A 22,070-nucleotide genomic window follows, 5' to 3' on the forward strand; every position below is an offset into this window, starting at 1 on the left:
CTACAACAGGTATATTTAAAAACGTATGTTCCTTTTAGCTTTCCAAGTTTGTCATCTGATAAAAACATTTTGATAATAAACCGAAATTGAGTCAAACATAATGTGTGTTCCTTATAAAAAGTATAAAATAAAAATATATTCTCTGTAAATAAACTCCTTTATCTACCCCAAGTACAACACACCAACATTTGTAACAATTGACGAAAGGACAATTCAAATCATTTTACCCTAGTTTAAAAACAGATATTTAGCATAATTTCCTTGGGTACTAAACAACCTATAAAATTGCCTGCAATAAACTTGCTCTTACAAGAATTTGCCCCAACAGTCTGGAGAAGAAAACAGAATCCTTGTCAGGAATTCCCAGGAGAAAGAGCCATGCATAATGCAGGAGCAATAGCAAAGTGTTCAGTAGCAGCCCATACAGTTCCACTGCTGCTGGCAGCATGGCAGCTGTATCTTCAGTTTCTAAGAAGCAACGTAAGGATCTTTGCTTGCAGAACATCCTTGACAGTCCAAGTGGCCAAGGGCAGCCACAAACCAAGTTCCTACAGGCCTTTCCGAACGCATATGATGTCCAGAGCACGGAGACTGCTTTCAAGGACTCCACACCTACACCATTCTTTGTCTACTCACTGTTCTCCCTAAGCCCCTTCTGACCACAAAAGCACAACCAATAGTAAAAGAGGAGTTACAGAAAAGTGGAAGGAAGAACAAGATATGCAACAGGTTTTTTCTCCCCTTCTCTACTAGACCCCTTTCTTCACTCCTACATACATTTGTCATAGGTCTTTTTGCACTCTTCATCATTAACTGGATTATGTCCAAATGAACTCAGTCCTTTACACATTTAGGACCACAAAACTTTGAGACAGGAAATACTATTATACCTATTTTTACAGATGGATATAGTAATGTTTACCAAGGATACAAAATAAATTCAAACAGGAGGAGAATAAACCAGTAAATTAATAAAAATTAATATTAATGCAACTAAAATCTCTAAATACAGACTCCCTAATAACTTGTGAACAGAGTAGCAAATATATTCTGTATAGAAACATGGGTAAATCAAAACAGGTAAATAAATTCTAAGCGCTGGATCAGCAATGGCTGAGCTACAGTTAGCTTTTCTGATACTACTTCCCCCCCGTCCCGCCCTCCATTGCCTGCTAGACAGCCAAAATCTGGGAGAGAACATTTATTGTTGCTTAAACTGCCTCTCATTTTCAACAGCAGGCACAGTATATAGCCAAGATTTTTTCACTTGTGTATCACCTATATACACAAAAATAGCTACATCTTGTTTCCTGTTAGTTCCTGATCTTAGCTCTTGTAATGGAGCAGGAAAACTGAATTCATATATACTACCAAAGATAAGGTAATTTCTTTCACAGTCAGAAATAAAGCTCCCCTTATGGAAAGCATCCAAAGCCCTGGTTAGCGCAGCAATAGATACTGTTTGATGAAGCAGAACCTACACTTGACAGCTAGGCCTTGGCAAATCTCTAAAGCCAGCTTTTACATTCCTGAATGACAAGATTCCCTCCCACAAGCCCCCATTTCATTGTATTTCATTTTTTTCTTCCTCTCTCATCCAATTTATTACAGACTATCCACTTAAAACAATGAGCTAGGAGTTTGGAAGGGTGTGTGAAACAAACCAAGTAAGACACATGACAAAGTGAAATAGTAAAGTTTCACTAGTCTTTGTTGACTGTGCTAAGAGGCTGCAAGTATACTGCTTTCACTGCATGAAATCAAGCAAGTGGAAAAATAACCTAAAAAGACTCATTTCAATCTAAGATTTTTTGTGAGTAACAAAGCTTAACAAAGGGGAGAAGGGAGAGAGAGAGATCTGGACAAGGCAGGAACCTAAATACTCCTAATTGTCAAGGTCACGTTCACGTATGTCTATACATCTAAATACCTTCCAAAAAAACAAAAAACAAACAAAAAAAAAAAAAAAACACAACCCTAAGATCTCCTTCATTGATCTACACAACTGTTGGCTATACTAACCACAGGCTCAAATATTTAGGAGCAAATGAGGCTACTCATTTACTTTTGCACTCTTTGGAGTGGAGGTGGGGAAACAAAACAAACCTTGGCTCTACTCCCTGCCAAAGCAACTGAATGAGAACTACATAGAGTTATGACTACTAGTGACCACACTCTAGAGCCAAGAGCAATCACAGGAGTAATGAGAACTCTGCAGTACACCTCTGAATGTCAGTGTTTCCTGAGATTACTTCTACGGCAGGATATATCATACAACACATCACTTCAGTCTTCTCCAACATTTTTACCTAGAAGTCATTTAGCTTATCAGCTAAGTTTAGGTGAGTAGTGTCATTTCAAAATATCCAGGCATGTTAGGAATCCACGGCTTCCATCATCTTTCCTAAATTGTGTATTACCTGCCCTTCTTGCCCTCCACTATTTGTTAACTGATGAGCTCAGTGGGAATTCCACATTAGAAATGTCTTGCCTTGTTAGCCCAAATGAGATATCTCTAGCAAACTAGGACTATAAATCCACCGACCTGCTCTAACACCACCTTAACTGGAAGGTGCTGTCTGCATTAGAGTTCCACAGAATTAACCACAAGAGAGCATCTGAAAGCACAGGCCAGGAATTTTTTAGAATGCAATACTGACTTAATGAAAGACAATAGCTCTAGATGCAGGTGTTACTGGGGTTCGTCAGGGAGATTAAATTTATACCACCTGTTCTTAATGAATAGGAAAGGTGGTCTAAAAGGACAAGCATTGGAGGGAAGCCCTTCATGACTTCCCTAAACTGGAGATTGGTTGTCCTGGAAGGAAGGAATTCCCAGTGCCTTTAACATGAAGACAAATTTTATTTGCTTGATTTGGTAAAGAAGTCATTTTTAAACATCAAAGATTTTGGCCCAAAGTTTTGAAACAGATCTTCTATTTAATTTCTGCTGTCACATAGTGACAATAGGTTCATTTCAGCATCTAATACAAAACTAAACTAAACTATGTCTCAGAAACCAAACCTTAGCTTGTATTAATTGTGACTTCCACACTCATACAAAAGTGAAATTCTGGCCTTCGTAAAAGAAGCATAACACTCATTCAGAGGTGAATTATTTGACATTAAACAAGCAGTGACGATCAGAACATACCTTTCATCACAGCTTGCAAACTAATTAAAGCTAGCAAGGCTTTTCCTTCTCCAAGTGTTAATATGTCAGGGAAGTATTTATAGATATGACATGGAAAGTGTTTACCAAACACCTCAAAAACAAACAGCAAGGCTGAAGGACACACTTTTAATGCCACATGTGTTTTATTGCTTCTTCAATTCTACATCTAAGCACTCTGACAAATTTCACTGTTGGAGTTCAACTTGTATGAAAATGCACTGGTTCTTTCTAGCATTTCCAGGAACTCAGCATGAAACACCTAAATTCACTGCTGAAAGTTGTAACAACAATAAACATACTGTCAGTAATGGAAAAACTGTGCCGCTAAAGTGCTTGTATTTTCTGTAAATTTTACATGCCTCAGCTATGTTGCCGGAAACTATTTGTTTTCATTTTACTGACAAAGATGATTACAATCAAGTAGGCATGAAAAACAGAGAAAGGAACAATCTGTAATAGTGTGTCAAAAACCAGTACCTTATGAAGTGTGCATCAGTGCTTCCTTGTCAATGTTTAAAGGCAAACAGTCTTTTTAAAAAAATTACCTCAGTGGAAGGCAAGGACCTTCCGCAAGGAAAGTACGGGGGAGGGGGGGAATATTCCATACCTGCAAGAAAGAAAAAAAAATTATACCTGAGAAGTATTCAAACTGCTCTTGATCTGTGGGTGGCAATGAGATAACCCCTCCTTGTTAGATTCTTCTACTTCACTTGCCCTTGACAGCTTCATTCTTGGTATATATTTTCCAGATACTTAAGTTACCTTTGTGTATTGCCTTACAGATCGGTTCTTTCAGGTTACCACCTTCAGTGTTTTCCCTCATTTCCTGCTGATTTTGGAGAAGTCACCTGAGGAGTGTTATAGTCCCTCTCCCTGGAAAGCTTGGTCTTAGGCATATCCCATCTAGCCTTCTAAAAGGTTTAAAGTACTGTAGAAAGCAACAGAACATTAAGGGAAAAGATGGAAGGAATAGGTAAATTGGCTCATGACTTGTTTCACATTTTTTCTTTTTACTTGAAATGTCAGATCTAATTATCTCTATCACAGTATCATTAACACCAATGAAATCTGCAGAAAACACCACTTTACAGGTTCAAAAAAAAATACTTAATGGTTTTCTCCTGACCTACACCAGTGTAAAGAAAAAGGTAGAGTTAGACTCAAAAACAACTTTAAGAAACAGGGGAACAGAGATGCAGTAGGACTCAAAACAGCTACCAAACATACATAACACCCAACCATAACTAAGAAATGCATGTAATTAATATTGAAGTGCTCCAATTCATAGTGAAACAGCTTCAACTGCCCAGGGTCTAAACACGCCCTAATTAAGTCAGTGACAAATCTCCTATGATACCTATGGCAATAGGACTACACCTCTTCTGAGATGTGCTTAACAACTCTCAGGTGACACTCAAATCTGGACAAAAAAAGACAGAAAATTCAGTGGCAAAGATGTTGCTATTAAATGGCTTTTACAGACTTTCTTCCAGATGAATGACTCAATCACAATTTCTCCTGACCAAATGTAACCTGTTATCCTATGTAAGCCTTATTTATCTGGGGGGGAGGGGATAAAGGGAGAGGAGGAAGAAATCTAACAGTTTTAAATATTAATTTAAAGGCTTGTGATTCAATTCCAACATACATGAGTCCTGAGTTTTCTCAATGTGTTGTGACACCCAGTGGAAAACCACAGCATACAGTGAGAAGTAAGCTATCACATATACAGCACTCAGAAGAATCACAATGGGCTCATGCATCTTCTATCAGCTCGTTAGAAGTGCTATTTACCCTAACAGCTAATGAACAGCTTCACTTACTGCCCAGAAAAGGATTTTCTCTGACATCGTGCTGAACCAGAGACACATGCCTGCAGACAGAAGAGAAAATCTGAAGTGATTCACCCCCACATCCTATAAGCTATCTGGCGCAAATCACCACCCTGGCCCTTCAGGGCAGACTGTGCACAGCGCCTCATTCCCTGCCTGCACGCCAACATCTCTCACCAGTGTAGAACAACGCATGAAGGCACCAACACACTTGGCGCTCATCCCAAGCATCAAAGAGCTTTATCCATTAACTGTAATTAGTAAGTGTATTGTTCCTTCTAGACCCTAGCACCACTTCACAGTTTAAACGAAGACATTCAAATTCAAAGACTACCATACCTTCAGCTTCAATTCTTATAGGGCTGGAGTGTCTTGATGTTAGTCATATACCTCACAGAAACATCTTTCCCTCATGCCATAATGTAGGATGAAAGACTTATCAAAACATAGATGTGCACAAATGAAAAGAATTAAAAGTTATATTGATTTGGAACTGAGAGTATCTTTCTTTCACATGGTGTAGTTCAGCCAATAATCCACAGCAGCTTTGCATCTTCCTGGCACAACAGTAACCTTTACATTGCCAGAATGCCTTCCCAGAAAGAGCCTAGCACTGAGGAGCTCTTTCTTTCTTTGGGATTTATTCAGGTTCAAAACTCCTCATTCTTCTTTCCCCTCTCTCCAGGGCTTCTTAGTCTTTAAATTAACACAGGAGAAGTTTTGATCTTACTGCAATACATCACTATTTGTTAATAATCCTTTTGATATGCCCCAGTGCTTTTTTTTTTCCACTTGACCAGCTAGTTGACAAAGACTATTAAATACACTATTCATTTTCTTAGCTGAATCATCAGAGAATTGTTAAACCTCAGTGAGGCAAAACTCTTCCCAGCTGCACTGAGATATGTTCTACTCTCAGACTGAAACCCCTCCAAACATTGATCTTTTTTATTTTTATACCAACAATGAAACAGACAATCATAATTCGCACAGGCATCTGCATGAACTCAGTGCATGTGGCTAATTACTCTTATTTCACTAAAATCGCTGGGTAACTTTATTACCCTGTCACATTTAAATGACAAGTTTGGGCTCTTGACTGACTTTAAGAAATGGAATGAAAGAGATTGCTACATGAATACCGTCCACTTACAGTGTCTACACTACTGAAAAAGTACAGAAAAAAAACAAAAATGATAAAAGATTATAGATGTTGAAAATGGCCTTACAATTAAAGTTAAGACATTTAATCTATCTACTTTAAAAAAGATGAAGCTGCAATTCAATACTGACATACAAGTACAGCTGATAAAAATATTTCAGTAAGTGAACATAACCTAGAATTCATCTAGATATGCGATACAATCTAATTTAGACTTTAAATCAAAACTAAGTACCTTCAAAAAAATTACTGAGCTCTACTAGAAGATTTCAATTCATGAAGTAATAAGTGAAATTTTGTAGCCATATTATTCATAAAAAGATATTAAATGAAGTATTTCAAAAATTATCTAAGAATTAAATCCTCCCACTAACCTAAAAAAAGGGCAGAATCATTATTTTATCATGAGACACTGGATTAAATTCTCCTCCAGAAAAATACAAGATACATGTACTGAGTTAGTCAGTGAGAGTAAGGTAGAAATTGGAACTACTTTGTATTATTCAATCAATATTACACTGCTAAATCACTGTTTCCCAAAACAAAAAATATTCAGTTCAGAAAACAAATGAAACGAGGGCAATAAAGAATATACTGCACTGCTGAGAGGTTTGAGAGCAAGCAAATTTTCCCCAATTTATTCAGATTCCACACATCTCAATGTCTCACTTGACCTGCATAACACCTCCAGCTGTTTTCTTGTCACATCACATATTAAAATACCAGACCCAAATGAGAGGAGGCAATGGTAGCAACTCAAAAGAGAAGCAAGTTTTCCTAAATGAGCTCAGACCAAGCTCTCAGAATCAGTGAAGTACAGAAGGCACTTGGATTAGTGCTCTTAAGAGGACTACTCAGTTCCTGTATTATGAAATTATAGTCATTTTCCCATTCAGGTTCTCCCAGATATTGTATTATCCACTGTCTCAGGGACTCTGTTGTGTAATGAGAAAGGTAGAGCAAACATCCACAAAACACAAGCATCTCAGTTAAGAGAAGTGTTCCTCACACTTAGGAAAGGAATATATGCACTGACTTACAGATAATGCAAATCCCTTATAGCCTTTACAGGTACCACCCAAAATATTTCAAAGGTAACAGAATCTTAAAACAAAAACCAACCAAACAAAAAATTGATAAAATTTCTAATGCTAGGAAGATTTAGTTCTTCTATTAACATCTGCTGTTTTACACTGGCCTCCTGCTGAAAGACACTACTACTCAGTAGGTCCTCCACTACCCATGCAGACACTCAAGTAGCAATTAGATGTTACAATAATGGAAACAACAGAAAATACTGAAATAGCTTAGAACAGCTTTGGAAGATGACACATTTAAAGCTATTAAATGGATCATATTATTGTTCTGAAGATTCCTTCCTTACATGAGGACATAATTGATGGAAGTTTCAAAATTATGTGGAAGGACTCTAAACCATTTCCACTTAGCTGTTACCATTTCTCCCTCATGTATTCCAATCTGGTGCCTCAACCATGATACATCAGTAGAATGCTAACTGAGAGTAAGCTCCCATTTGCTCTATGGCAGCAGACATCCAATACAGCATCTGTTTATTTATGTGCACACATCACTACATATTCGTGCTGGCAAAGACAAGGTCAGAGAAGCAAGTATGGCACACACATAAAACCATACGAGATCATTTCTGCTGGACCTTAGATTTCAGAGTCCATTCCAGAGTTGAGCCAGGCCCTGAGAAAGATCTTTCTCCTCCACAGGTCACCTTAGTTACACTCTGCTTCAAAAATAAGCTTGTCCATTTAATTCTTTAGGCAGATTTTTTTTTTTTCATATTTTGGTCCTGTTTCAACTAGAGCCATGAAGATAAAGACTGACACCTGCAATGTGACTGAGTATTTTATGGGAATCTAACATAGAAGCAGAAAACAGATGTCCTGCTGGTGTGAGACCTCCTACACTAGCTGGAGTTTCTTACAGACTGGGCTCCATGCCCAGTGTATTACACATGCCTGTAGTCCAGCTAAGAGGTGATGAAATGAGGCAAAGTCATTAATCACCATAAGTTATGGTAACCTAGACAAAATGGATGGCAGAAAGCATTACTCACAACTGCTGTTACAGATGAACTTGTGTTAGTGGGAAAGCCAGCAGTAACTGCCAAGCTCTTCACCAAAGAAAGCAATTATTTGGTGCACCTTCAACTAGATGAAACTACAGAAAGCTATGGACTCACAAAATGCTTTCACCTATTTACAAGAAACATTTCCTACCATTGTGACAGTCAGCTTTCGGGACTGGATTCAGTAATCTGGATGTCTTTGTCAGTCCTATCTTCCTAATTCCAGTTAACTGTTGCTCTCCAGGAGGTCACCTCATCCAAATACTGATCTTCCTTGGTGACCTTCTTAGACATAAGATACTTATACAGAGCACAAGTAGTCACCATTTGCTTATTAAAATCTATGAACTAGTAAGTCAGTAAGTCAGTTCTAAGTAGTTCAGCTTGAAGCACATAATACTGGGGGAGTGACTCTTCATCCTTTTAGGACTATCTCCAGCTACCATAGCTATCTTGATATTTAAGAGGTTTTAATCATTAGATTGTACAATTTCATAAACATCAATAAAAAAGGCTATCATGGCTATCACTGGTGTGAACCCTACTTGCCCTCCCACCTGCATCTCAGCTCATAAATCACTGGTAGTGAAACTGTTGGCTATATATGCTCATATAGCACCCAACTCAAGAGGGTGCAGCTGGGAGGGTTTCCTGGCATGGCTGCCGTAAAAGTGTTAAATACTAATAGATTTTAAATCAACCTGCTGTGACTGCGAATAGGTACAAGTGACCCTCCCCAACACGGCTGAGGAGCCTCCACAATCTTCTCCGAAAAGGGGAATGCAGCAAGCACTGTGAAGAGATGGTTAAATGAGGGGACCCACGCCTTGAGTGTTTTTACTGTGCCCATCCGCTTTCCTGTAAACACTGCTTGCTCACCACTCCCAAGGGGTCGTATTTAAGGCTGACCCTCAGGTGACCACTGGGAGCAGGGTGAAGCACCCTGCTGCAGACGTGCCCACGCCGCTGCATGCCAACCCCGCACGCCGCATTGCTGCGCCGACGGAGTCGCCGCCAGGCCCCACAGCTTGCAGAGCACCGTGATGTACCGCAAGTCAACCGGCCCCCAAACCCACCAGCTCCCTGGGGCCATTTTCTTAAAGGTTAATGAACAAAGACAGCAACAAAATGCAGTCTTGACATTTGAGTATTGCTTTAAACAGAAACAAGCTGTAAATGAATAAAGGGCGGGAGTGGGGAAACTAACCTTAGATGCTCTGTATTTGCACATGCAGAAACCAATGTTCCCTGCAACTATGCACGTAAAAAAAACGCATCTTAAAAAGCAGGTGTTATTAATCATGTACTACTGGTTAAGGAGTAAGGCTGCAAAGCCTCCACTTTATTCTTTGGATGGAAGTGCAGAACTGGTCTGTAAACTCAGATCAAACCCAAGTTAGAATTTTTTTTCCCCTAGAGAAAAAAAAATGCTATTAAGATGTTTTTAGAAGCATTATGGGCCTGAAAAGACTGATAAAATTGCTGTTAAAAGTAACATCCAAGAGCCACCCAGCTCGATGCAGAACGAAGGCAGGCGCATCACCGCCGCTATCTTACCAGCTGCGGCTTCGCTCCTCACACACAGCTAGGGAGAGCCAGGCAGGGCTCCAGGCACCGCAGCACCGGGTGGCTCTGGTGATACCCAGGCAGGCACAACAGTGCCCACCACACCCCTCCACCATTTCATGAACACGCACACGTTCCCCTCTAACCACGGCCGCCATTTTATGAACCCCAGAGGGCGCCGCTCCGCCCCCTTCCAGAAGGTTCCCGCCCGGCCACGCCCCTTAAAGGGGCGGTGTCAGCGGCGCAGTCTGGGTGCGGGGGGGGGGGGGGGGGGGGGGAAGGGGAGGGTTGCTGTGTGGTGCTGATGCTGCTGCAGCCATTTGCTGCCTTTCCTCGTGTAGCTCGCCGAGGGCGGCTGCCGACGGGCTGCGCGCTGGGCCCAGCAGGCTGCCCCGCTCGGAGCGCCCCGGGTAGGTCGCGGTAGGAACACAGTCACCATCCTGCGCGCCGGTAGCGTCGCGCAGCACGAACAGGAGCCGGGAGCGGCGAGCAGCAGCCACCCGCAGCGCCCCGGGACAGACGGATGGATGGACGGACAGACAGACAGAGACTCGTCCCTGATCGATGCCTGCACACGCATGTGGCTGTTGAGCGGGACGGGGGAAGCTGTGCAGAGACCTTAGGGTGAACAAGGGGGACCCACTCGCTACAGGAACATCCCACTGCGCTTTTGTAAATGAAAAGATGAGTAATAATCAGTGAAAATCGGTGCACAAAAATCATCACCCTGTCTGGAAGGCAATTACGATAATGCAAAGGGCGCTGGAAGAAGCAATCCAAACTCGTCCACCCCAAACCCATGCAGGCGCACGGGCTTCGCGTGCAGAGGACGGGCTCCCCGTGGTCGATACGGCTGTGCAGACCTTGGTGGTGTTAGGCTGACAACCAAGCTGAAGGCCTGTCCAGGCTTGTTAGCAATGCAAATATTCCATACACAGGCATAGCAGCAGAAAAACTGAATTGCTGCAGTTGAAAAGCAATGCACCTTAATTTTGGTAGAAATCTGAATATGTTTTTCTGAAAAGTACAGTGAGTGGATGGGTGCTAAGTTTCTTCATTTTCTCAAATGGAGCAGGATGCTAGTGACTGGGGAGAGAGAGAAAGAACTTCTCTTACCAAATCCACTCCTACAAGTGTGGGAAGCTTCAGCAGAACGTTTTATTGTTTAATGATGAAACGGCACATGAGTGGGTTGTCCAGAAGGTGATTGCAAAAGGCTACTTTACAGAATGGTCAATGCACTTTAACAGTGTGTGGGATGTGTATTTTCCTGGAATAATTGTCTTTTATTGCTCTAGAAAACTGACAGGAAACTTTTCCTTTGTGTAATGAGTTAGCTTGACAATATTGGAGCCACCCTAGAAATTCAGCTTTGTTTTGCTTCATCATGGCCTTTCGAGCAATGCTTTCAATTCATTATCTCATTGTTAAATATATAGGAAGAAAAACAAAAAAGATTCTGAGAACTAGCTAAAAAGAGAATATCTACAGGACTGTTTGTTTAGCTTTCCCAAATCAGATCTTTCTGCTCTCAAAAATTAGATAAAGCTAAAACATATTTTAGTGTTTATATTTACCTCCTTACATTGTATTTGAAATGTTAAGTTGCTAAAACATTCTTTGCCAAATAAACACCTGAAAAAAACACTTCGGGTCTTGGATTTTTCAGAACTGTGTATTTTCATCAATGCTTTATGAATAAATTGAAATGTAAAAATACATACGAGTTCATCATGCTTCCAGACCATAGTTTTGTGCCGCTTTTTTTGGGGTGCTCAGCGCAGCTTTGGCTGGGCCGCAAGCATGAGGCACCGTGGGGTGGCTCATGGATGGGCCGGTGCATGGCCGCCCAGGGGGTGCACTGTGGCCACGGATCAGAGCGGAGATCAAAGCTGCCAAGCAGCTGCTGGAGAACTGCTGTCAGCTTAGTGTAGCAGCACTGGCCTAATGCAAACCAGATAGAGCTAACCTGTTGTTCAGGATTAAAAAAAAAAAATCACTATTTGTCCACTTGCAAAAAGGAAGAATGAGTTCATGGGAAAAGGCGTAGATTGGGACTTAGTATAATTGCAATCTTTTAATTTCTCAGCATAGTGTTTTCTGGGAGATTCTTGAAAGCACCAAGGAATTGAGCTGTCATGTAAGCCTACCTCTCTGTGCCTTCAAGCAGCCTTCCTGTTATCTAGAGTTTGGACAGTCAGGGGCAGTATCAGTCCAGACAGTCTTAGCCTCAGATAATGGGGCACTGGTCCTTAAAATAAGGTATCTGTTTAAAATACATGCTTAGGCTAGCTTCTCAACTTACATCGCCTGGATGTGTGAATGAGTTCAAATGGATGGTATCATACAGACGTGAAGAGAGGATAGTTCATGGAAGTTTGGAGGTCCTCACATGGAAGCAGCTACCATGGAGGCTGGAAATCTCCATTTCTACAGGAGACTCTGGTTTTACTCCTTCCATTTCAGGACACAGTGAAATAGTATTGCCCACTTTGTTCTCAGTTCACTCACACCACATAACTCAGTTTTAAGACAATTCCCTAAACTGAAGGTCAGGCTTCAGTGCTTCAGCTATTAACTGCAGGAGTTGCAAAGGAATTTTTGTGGCTGCACCATGACCAAATACACTTTCTCTCTCCTTTTTTTTTTTTTCCCCCTAAAGGATACCATATACTGACCACAGCTGGAGACAGGATGTCTGACTGATGTGCCTTCCTTGTCTACTCAAGATTATACAGATTGCTTGAGCAGGAGTCATGAAATAATTCTCTTCCTTATCCAACCCCATTAAGGGGTCATTAAGATGTTTTCACTTTCCCTTAAATATGTACCTTACCATGATCTTCAGGACACACTTCCCTCCCCCAATCCATTCTCTGCTGTTACTGGGGATTGAATCACTGGTGATTTAGTCTTCTAAGAACTGAAACTTTTTAGTATAAAAATATTTAGGCTCAAAATTGAGCCATCTAGGAGAATGCTGTGGCTAGGGTGATCTGATGATCACTTTGGATTTTAAATGACCAAGTCACTGGAAGGTCTCAAGGCATTATGTAATAAAAAATATCCAATTATAATTAAAAAAGGGCAAAATTCCCTGGTATAAAATCAACCAGGAGGCTGGGTAGCAGAGCTGGGAATAGAGACCAGATCTTACATATCTCAGTTCAGTGGTCTGTCCATCAGGAAATACTGTTCCTTATTAAGGCATCAGACTCACGTGGAAGTACATCAGAGTGCTGACCTCTTCCTGCATCCATCTCACATTTGGAGAACAGCCACAGTGCATCTCAGCTATGATTTTAGACATGCTGCGCTGTACAACAGACCTCCCAACTTCAAGTAAGTCTGATGCTTTCTTTTTGGAAGACATGCATGTTTCTGTTTTGTAACAATAGATTCCAAGAAATTTTCTCCATAATAAGGCTAAGGGTTAATAAGGTTTCTCCAAGCCCCACAAAGAATTAATTCTTCTGTTTCTAAAATGTTTGCGGTTCCTCCGCTGGTATCAGCTATTGTAAATATTTGATATTTAGCAATGTCTCATGTGAAGCCAAGTTTCTGAAGGAAAGCATTAAGAGTACTGTGCCATGGGTGATGCTGCCTACACTACAATATCTGCAGATAAATGCAAGGAAGACAGTTCACTACACCACATTTTGGTATGTAATGCAATATCCTACTATCGTTGGCATGGTACAGTCTAACTTACCTAAAAGCATGTGATCCTGCCAGCCATCATCTGTGTCTTTTAATAGGTGATAGTCTGAACTGCCTTGATAGCTGCAAATGAGCAGATAGCTGCACAACAGAGCACAAAACCTAAGAAATACAGAGAATCAGCCTACACTACTTCTCTACAGATGAAACTAAAGAAATGGTTTTCTCATGTGTATGTAACTATTCCTCTTCTGAGTATCTCAGGAAACATGTATGAGGTTTTAAAAACATGCAAAATTAAAGCACTAAATACCCGTCAGAAGGCTTTAGTCCTCTTTACTATGTAGTCCGTATTTAGACGAGGATCATTAAACTGTAATGCATTCATCTGAACAGTAAACTGCATGGTCAATCTCATTGCTGTAATAGTGCTGCTGGCTTTCTTCACACAGCTTTATCTATGTACTGTATGCATGATCTGTATCTCCTCTGCTATTCTGTATACAGACTTTCCCTCTCAGTTGAACCAATATTAAATTGAGAGTTTCCTTGCATGCTGAAAAAAGCCTGAGATTGAAAGTAGTACTTGTCTGCTGTTACCATCAGCGAGGTCTCTCTTTTCTTGCAAACAGCCCTGCTGAACTGGAGTGCTTTCAGAGTCACTGAGAATCATGCATGAGGAGACATTAAATGGGCACCCTTGGGCCCCAAGGCAGGGTTAGCTGTATTCCTGCTGCCTCAATGTCTGTCCGTCTGTTCTAAAAGGCTTCCAGTAATCAAGAATCTACAGTAATACCCTAAAATTTCTTCCAGTAATGTTCTACCTTTACCCTAAGGACAGCCTGGATCTCACTTGCTGATTCCCCATTACTTCTGCCCTGTACATCACTGGCAACAGATTATTCCCTTCTTCTTTCAAAAAGTCTTTTGTATATTTGAAGAGTTACGTTTTCCTCAGTCTTCTCTTTTTTAGGCTGAACCTCCTCTGGAGTGTGCTTGTATTATCATTGGTTAAACATCACACACCTCAGTTCCTCCTTGTTGCTCTCCTCTGAATTCCTTCCCATTGGCCCACAACTGGTTCCTGAAGTGCAGTGACAAAATCAGAAGGCTTGGGAGACCGTACCATTGCTGAATGGAACAGGAGGAGGATTTCGTTTGTTTTATAGGCTATTTTTCTGTTGTTCAAACCTGTTCACACCAACATTATGACATTGCTTCAGTTTGTGATACACTATAATTCTCAGGTTCTTTTCTGAAAAAATGCTGTCTAGCCAGTTGCTCCCTGTCCTATATTTGTGCTGCTAACAGTTCCTGGTAGGTGTAGAACTTGGATTTTCACCTATTACATTGATTTTTTTCCAAGACTAGTTATATAGTTTCAATTTAAATTCTAACCTTTCTCTCTAATATCTAGTACTGCGCTCTGTTTGGCTTCATCAGAGGGGACTGCTAGCATGCCCAAAAACGGAACCGGAATTCCAAGCAATCTTAATCCTGTTCAGTTCCCACTGTAGTCTAGCCATATTTAATTTGATGAGAATTGGATTGGATTCCAACTAAAAAAGTTTAAGATTTGGCTCTGAACATAATTTAAACACAAAAGACCAGTGGTTAATTTGGTATTTTCTACATATAATTAAATAAAACTGAAAGCTTTTAGGATTTATAAAGGCTGAGTCATGCATTTTAAGATGCATTCCCCATCTCCCTTTCATCTTCCAAAGGACTTTTTTGATTTATATATTAGTATGTTTGTGTGACTGTTTGCTTTCTTAAAAAGGAAATTAATGTAGTTTTGGAAAACTTACTTAGACAGTAACATTCTAGATATTGGGAGAGGGAAGAGTGTTTTGCCACAATATTTTAGAGTTTAACATAATTGATTTTTGATTACAAAACTTTTTAAATTGTGACTTAACTCATTTACACTTCTCCAAATACATTGAGGTACTTCTTGCCCAGCCTGGCACATTCCACAAATGAGCTTAATGCATTTTTTTTGTGTGTTACATTGCACCAGTACCTCTGGGAGGTTTCAAAAAATGCTAGAATTCAAGACGACAACAACAAAGTAGTCTGGAGAACATGCAGATACCTCACCTACCACCAGGCTCCAAAAACCATTCACTCAGTTCTGAATGATAGGAAAACTGGGGAAATGGTTTGATGTGATTCTTCCTAACTCTAATTAGCATCTCACACTTTTGTTGTAGATAAAAAGTGTATACTATGTCTACAGTGTGGATATTAAAAATAACTCATTTTATACATATTTTAGTGGTTAGATATTTCATTTCCAAGTTCTGGAATATAATGTCCAGGTTCTTTTAATCAACGTCATTGTAAATTCTTCTTTCCTGTAGAAAAAGAAAATTATATTAGAAAAGGTAGCAATGCAAACCAAAGGAAACATGGATGGTATATGATACAAATCACTTACTTCTATCAAGAGAAGACAATGTAAACCATTAATGCACAACCCACTATCCAGCCAATTCCAAGGAGTATAGGTACAACAAGACGTGAAAGTGGGAGCTCAGCTGAAAGAGAGAAGATAGTCTTTTTCAGAAAGGTCACACTAGACTGATTCTGAATTCATGAAATTAAACATATCAGAACTATTATTATCACAGAACAAAAAGACACCTGTGGGCTTGGGCCACATAATCTATCACTGCTATTTTTAACATGGGGTCACCATATCTTGGCATAGCAAAAGCCCATATATTTCCACACCATAGTCTCTGCAATCAGATAGGCACAAGGCTTAGCACTTCCAAAACAAGCAGGGTAAAGGGAGGAAACAGAAGCATGGTTCTGTCCTTGGTCTCCATAGGTCATATAGGAGAACATCTGTACAGGACTTTGTTGACAGCAGCTGTCTCAGCAGATTCAATCCACTGACAGGTACAGCACCTTCTAGAAGTCTCACTAGGTTGACAACAGTAAATCAAAAATAGAATGATTATTTAACATTATACCCATTTAATTTAACATTAACATGCCTGGGGCTGCAATGGGGATGCTGTATGAGCTCCCACATCCCAAAGGATGACTGACTGCCAGGGGCTGCGCCCTAGGGACTTACAGCTTGTCTCTGTGCTTTCTGTGCAGGGTGCCTGATTTAGTCATCTCCTGTCCAGTCACTAGAGCGATAAGAAGTAGCTACAGTCAACATAATTATCTGCTGACAGGGCTTTCCCTACCTTAAAATAAGAAAATACCATAAAAGTTTCCAGTGTGGTGCAAACCAATGATGTGATGTGGTAACCACAATTCTGAGTTTGTCTCACAGCATGTACCATCTATCTGACTGAACTGGGCCAGTCACAAACATGTGATGTTTTGCCTGTACTGTCTGTTATTATTAGGACAAGCTAATAAATAGCACTAAGACAATAAAAAATTCTGATGCCTTATGCAGAGTGATGGTTCTACAAGAAGAATGTAGGAAGCAGAAACAGAGCTTTATACAAATACCCTTCTATACAGTATCAGCATTTCAAAGATCATTCTATCAGTTTTCTGCAAATAGCAGAAGCTTGATAGAAAGCAGTTATATCAGTCTTTGAGATCATATTTGTTACCCATATATTAGAGCATTTTAAAGCACATCCTTATGCAGTTAAAAGACAAGCTGGTTTCTGAAAGGATTAATAAATAACCTGAAACTAGTCACAACACCGTGTAGAGTTTGGATCAAGTTGACAGACCATGCAGGGACACTCAAAAATTTCAGGTTTTCCACACTACTCTTTTAAAGCTACACACAACACAAACATGTCTCGCCATGATATTCCATGTTTAATCTACCAAGAGGGAAAGAGAACATATAGATAGAAAATCTGCATGTATAAATCAAATAAAATATAGAACAGCAATGCCTGAAGCAAGAACCTACAATAAGTAACCAAATACCACAAAGATAAAATCCTGCTCTGAAATTTTGGTATTCTTTTGCCCCAAGGGAATTCCATACCTATTTCCTTTAAAAATTGTTACTCCTTTGATACTTTATAAGGTAAAATTACATCTGTTGGGAATGATTGCTTGCCATTTTTTCTGAACATCCCATTAAAAATAAAGGGCTGGATCCTACCAGGGAACATGGAAGAGTTTTGACAGAGCACTGCTGAGTTTTGCCAATGAGTCTTCTGAATATGGTGTTTTGTTATATGAGATCCAGTTCAAATGCAGTAAGATAAGAGGAGCAAGGAAGCACTGATGGGTCAGCAAGAACACTGTGCTGAGCATTTGTCATGAGGCAGCAAGCAGCTGGCTCTGAGGGATAGTGTTTCATGGAAGCCACTGGGAGTACTTGTGTTTCATAGCTTGAGAACAGAAATGACCGTGAGGTCATTTGCTCTGATCTCCTGTATGTCATAGGACAGACACCCCAAGACTTTAGTCAGAGTAAAGCAGCTGCCTGGAAGACTATATTTTACGCTTTGAGCAAGAGAGACTGAAGTGTGACATATGCACAAGGCTGGGGGATGGACTGTGTGAGACATCAGAGCAGATAACCCATTTGCAAGGCCTCAGAAAAAGGTGATAAAATCCAAGATCCCAATATTTGATCAAAGGGGAAAACTATCCTGAGTCTCAATCGGGCAGTCAGCATTACCCTCACTGTGGAGCAAGGACTTACACCCCAACAGCCAGAAAGAGGATTTTCTCAGCCGCCTTAGAGCATCCACATTGTCCTGTTTTCAGCTTCAGGTGGAATGAGAGGGGGTTGGGGAGGGCTGAACAGCAGAAGACCAAAGTACATCTAAGCAACTACGCTTTGAAAAGAAAAAATCTCTGCAGGTAGCCAGCTAAAATCCTAAAACATGAGCTTTCATTACAATGACTGTTTTAATGAATGCAAATGAAAGCAAATATTAAGGGAAATGTGGGTTGTTGAGAAGCAGTTGTAAGTATTGCTTTCAAAGAGACCCAAGGAATCAAACCCCTGCCTCTGTGGTTTGAGCCAAAGCCCACTGAGATCAAAAGACCAATTCTGGATGGCAGCAAGAATAAATAGAAGAACCTTACTGTGACACATATATGTAAGTTGGCATTCTAGCTACAAATTACTTTCTTTTCCCTCCATTATAGTCATTTTCCCTACTTCAGACATGGATTTGTCTCAAAATAAATACAGAGACTGCTCCAGCTGACAAACTAACAGCATTTGTGCTGTGCTACACCAGAGTTCCTCTATACACGCAATAAATGAACTTGTCTGAGCTCTGTGCTCCTGCAGCTCGGAAGGCCTGGGAAATGTCCATCACATGAATCCCAAGTACTCTAATGAAGCCAAGGATCCCTCAGCTGCACTGTACAGAAGCATAGATATTCAGGCTAAATACAGCAGTAAACTTCATCTCATCACTCCCTTCTTTTGTTTGGGTTTTACCAGGTTTTATTCAAAACTATAAACAGTTAGTTTTGCCACCTTTACTCAGTCAAAACTCCTACCAACTTCCACAAGCAAAATGAAGCCTATGGTCTCATTGAACTGCCTTCACCTGTGAAATGTCTGATCCCAACTGCACCAAAAGGGCAAGTAAAAGAGTTGCCCCAAGGTACTGGACAGAAAGATTCCCACTTGCTTGAAACATACAGCGATTTGCAGGGAAAAAAGTGAATTTTTCCCTTGCACAAACCTGTCAAGTTTGCTCTCACAATTTTAAGTCCTCTACTCCAAAATGCCTCAGAATTTTGCAGTAGTTTTCTTTGTATTTTATCTCATACCAGCTACATATGCACACTCACACCACCGAACTCCTCATGTGCACCTTGGACGGCAGTTTGGACACCCAGCTAATCAGCAGAAGCTTAGCAGGAGATGTGTGACCACACGGACGTGCCCCTGTCTCCTGCAGCACCCTTCAGGGCTACCTGCTCCTGGAAGCAGCAAGCTTACTCTGTGCATGGAGGTAAAGGGTGCCCTGGTCTCTTCTGGGGTTTTATGTGCCTATGGCAGGCACTTCGAAGAGAAATTGTCTATCACAAATTCTTGCAGCAACCCCCTCTACTTATCTTTGTATGTATCTGCCCCTACAAGATATATAAAATATACACATGCGTACTCAATATATACTGAATATATGATGCACATATTTGTGTAAGCTGCATTATTTTCTTGGTTTTGTAGACAATTCATTGTTTTTTAATATGTAAAAAATACACTGAGAGCAATATTAAAAAGCCACTACAAGAAAAAAACTCAGTAGACTGAGAAGTCCTGCTGTGAGAAAATTAACACCTTTAAAATATGTCCATTCAATTAAGCAACAGTGGTCTATTGAATGAAGGGTTTGCTCAAGAAAATGATCATTCTTAACCAAAAAAAAAAAAAAAAAAAAAAAAGGTTTAGTTGGCTCAAGTCAAAATGGCTGCTTGGTTCAGGCATTTAGACTCCATGGTTTAAATAATATGATGATACACTTTATAAATCTGTGTTCATGAATACACTGCACAGGGATTAGAACTATAATAAATACACATCTGCTTTTTAGAAACAAATTCTGTGATAATGAGGGTGACATTAAATTGCCTCCCGTATCTCCATGTCAGAAACTCTAGCTGCCCAAGTCCCAGCTGCCATCGCCACCTGACAACCTTTTTCTTGTTCCATAAGTTCTGCCAGAAAAACTGTGGTGTTCCAAAATATAATTTAATAACAAAACTAATATGGATGGACTTTGTGTTGATGGCATGTGCCTGCTTCACATTTAAAATCATTCAGTCCCAGGCCTTAGTCCCGGCACGTCAGTGTTGCTGAAGCACATCTGGTGCAACCACTGAGGAATTTTGTCCCTGTGTGGGGGGCACGCAGGAGCCTCACCGACAGCCCGCGGAGCTGGAGGCGGCGAGGTCTACCTGCCGGGCCTTGTGCCCGCTGTCGCCCCAGCTCCCCCTGGCTCCAGCCTTGTCCATCTATACAGTTGTGGCCACAATGTTTTGGGTTTTTTTTTAAAACAGAATTAATGATAAACACCCTACCAATGCAAAATATTTCTACCTCTCTGGAGGCATGTGGTTAAGTACCAGTTCATAGTGGAATATCAAAACTAGTATAATTTCCATGGATATCTATGGAAATTAAAACTAAAAGCATGCATTCGCTATCCAATTCTATCAGAATTTAGTAGAATCCCATTATACTTCTCAGCTAGCAGCATTAACTGTTCAAAAAAAGGAAGAGATGAATTTTTAGAAGCTTTCAGTGTTACCATCTAAACCTCTAAAGAGTGATGTAAATAGAAAGTGACAATGAATATAAAACGCATTTTTTATAAAATACATTGTTTTCCTTTTCAGTGAAAGCATGCTTATAAAAAAAAAAAAAAAAAAAAAAAAGATCAAAGTTTTGTTTTGCCCTGCCACTTGAGCTTTGTGGGTTTTGAGCCTAAGTTATTAAGTGTTCATCTAGCATTACACTCAGATTTCAGCTATGCAGACAGTATATTTAATACTGTCAAGCATAACTCATTTTTACACAGACCAGTCTATTTGTGTTAGTCAGCTTAGAGGCACATCTGACCAACTGCAGTTATAATTTTTAAGGTATCTGAAGATAACCTCAGGAAAAATATTTTCAGTGTTTCAATGCAAGTTTATGCTGAATGTTTGCCAATGGGTGACACGCACTCATTTTCCATGTTTAACCCATGCCGTCAATCACCTCTTATTAGTCTCTCAGAAGGAGAAAAACTTCAAAAAAGAATCAAGAAAAAGTTATTTTAAAATCACAACTACAAAAAAAACCCCAAAATGTATAATTCAGAAGTGCAGGAGGAGCCAAGCTACTTTAAACTTTTAATAGAATTATCTTTTAAATTGATCGTACTTTTTTACTAAAAAGTAAAATATGTAGCATAACATACAACAACTAGTGCCTTAAAAACAGCTGAGTATTTTCATGTTACATTCCCCATATTTATGGATTTTAAGAATACATTGTTACATTAACATTTAACTGTTCGTCTTACCTGGCTCTGCCATTCTTCTCTCTGCTGAATTTATTGACAGGTTTTAGGGTTTGTCTCCGCAGTTGTTCTTGTGAGCTTTAGGATGCTTTATATAGAGCAATATTTGGAATGTGCTGCAGCTGCCTTGGTCACTGATGCCAGCTTTTGGCTATATCCATTCAATTGTTTAAAAGGCAGGAGTTCAAGGTATTCAAGGTTACCTCTTCCTATTCCTGTAGCGGCATGTCTATTTTAAAGAAAGCTGAATAAAGAGGGGTCATTTTTTTGAAAGGGGCAATGAGACAAGGGCAGAAGTTGCTTTATGGTCTGTTAACAGCTATGAAACACTGTAGAGTAAGTTTGTGTGTTTCTTTCTGTAATATTCGTGGGCATCCATATATTTATAGCATGAAAGAGTTCCAGCTTGTTTTTAGTTCCCAGGTCTTCTCTCTTCCATCTCCTATCAAAAAAACAAGCCAAGTCTTGTTCAGTAATACTAGCATATATATTTCTGTTAATGTTATTAGTAATTCGCTCAGCATCAGCAGTTACGTCACATTCTGCAAAACACAGATACACAGTTAGTGTCTTCCCTCCAAAAGGTTAGTGT

The 22,070-nt window shown here is 40.1% G+C and overlaps 1 protein-coding gene across 1 annotated transcript; it reads right to left on the minus strand.

The window, feature by feature from the left end:
- Nucleotides 1-15,944: 15,944 nt before the first annotated feature.
- On the minus strand, nucleotides 15,945-21,494 carry STRIT1 (small transmembrane regulator of ion transport 1). Its single transcript, XM_062582239.1, has 2 exons — nucleotides 21,482-21,494; nucleotides 15,945-16,039 (listed from the first exon to the last, which is right to left on the minus strand). The coding sequence occupies exons 1-2, from the start codon at nucleotides 21,492-21,494 to the stop codon at nucleotides 15,945-15,947; spliced, it is 108 nt and encodes a 35-aa protein (XP_062438223.1).
- Between the last annotated feature and the right edge of the window lie 576 nt (nucleotides 21,495-22,070).

The sequence above is a fragment of the Rhea pennata genome, chromosome 9 (assembly GCF_028389875.1).
Source record: "Rhea pennata isolate bPtePen1 chromosome 9, bPtePen1.pri, whole genome shotgun sequence".
Taxonomy (NCBI): domain Eukaryota; kingdom Metazoa; phylum Chordata; class Aves; order Rheiformes; family Rheidae; genus Rhea; species Rhea pennata.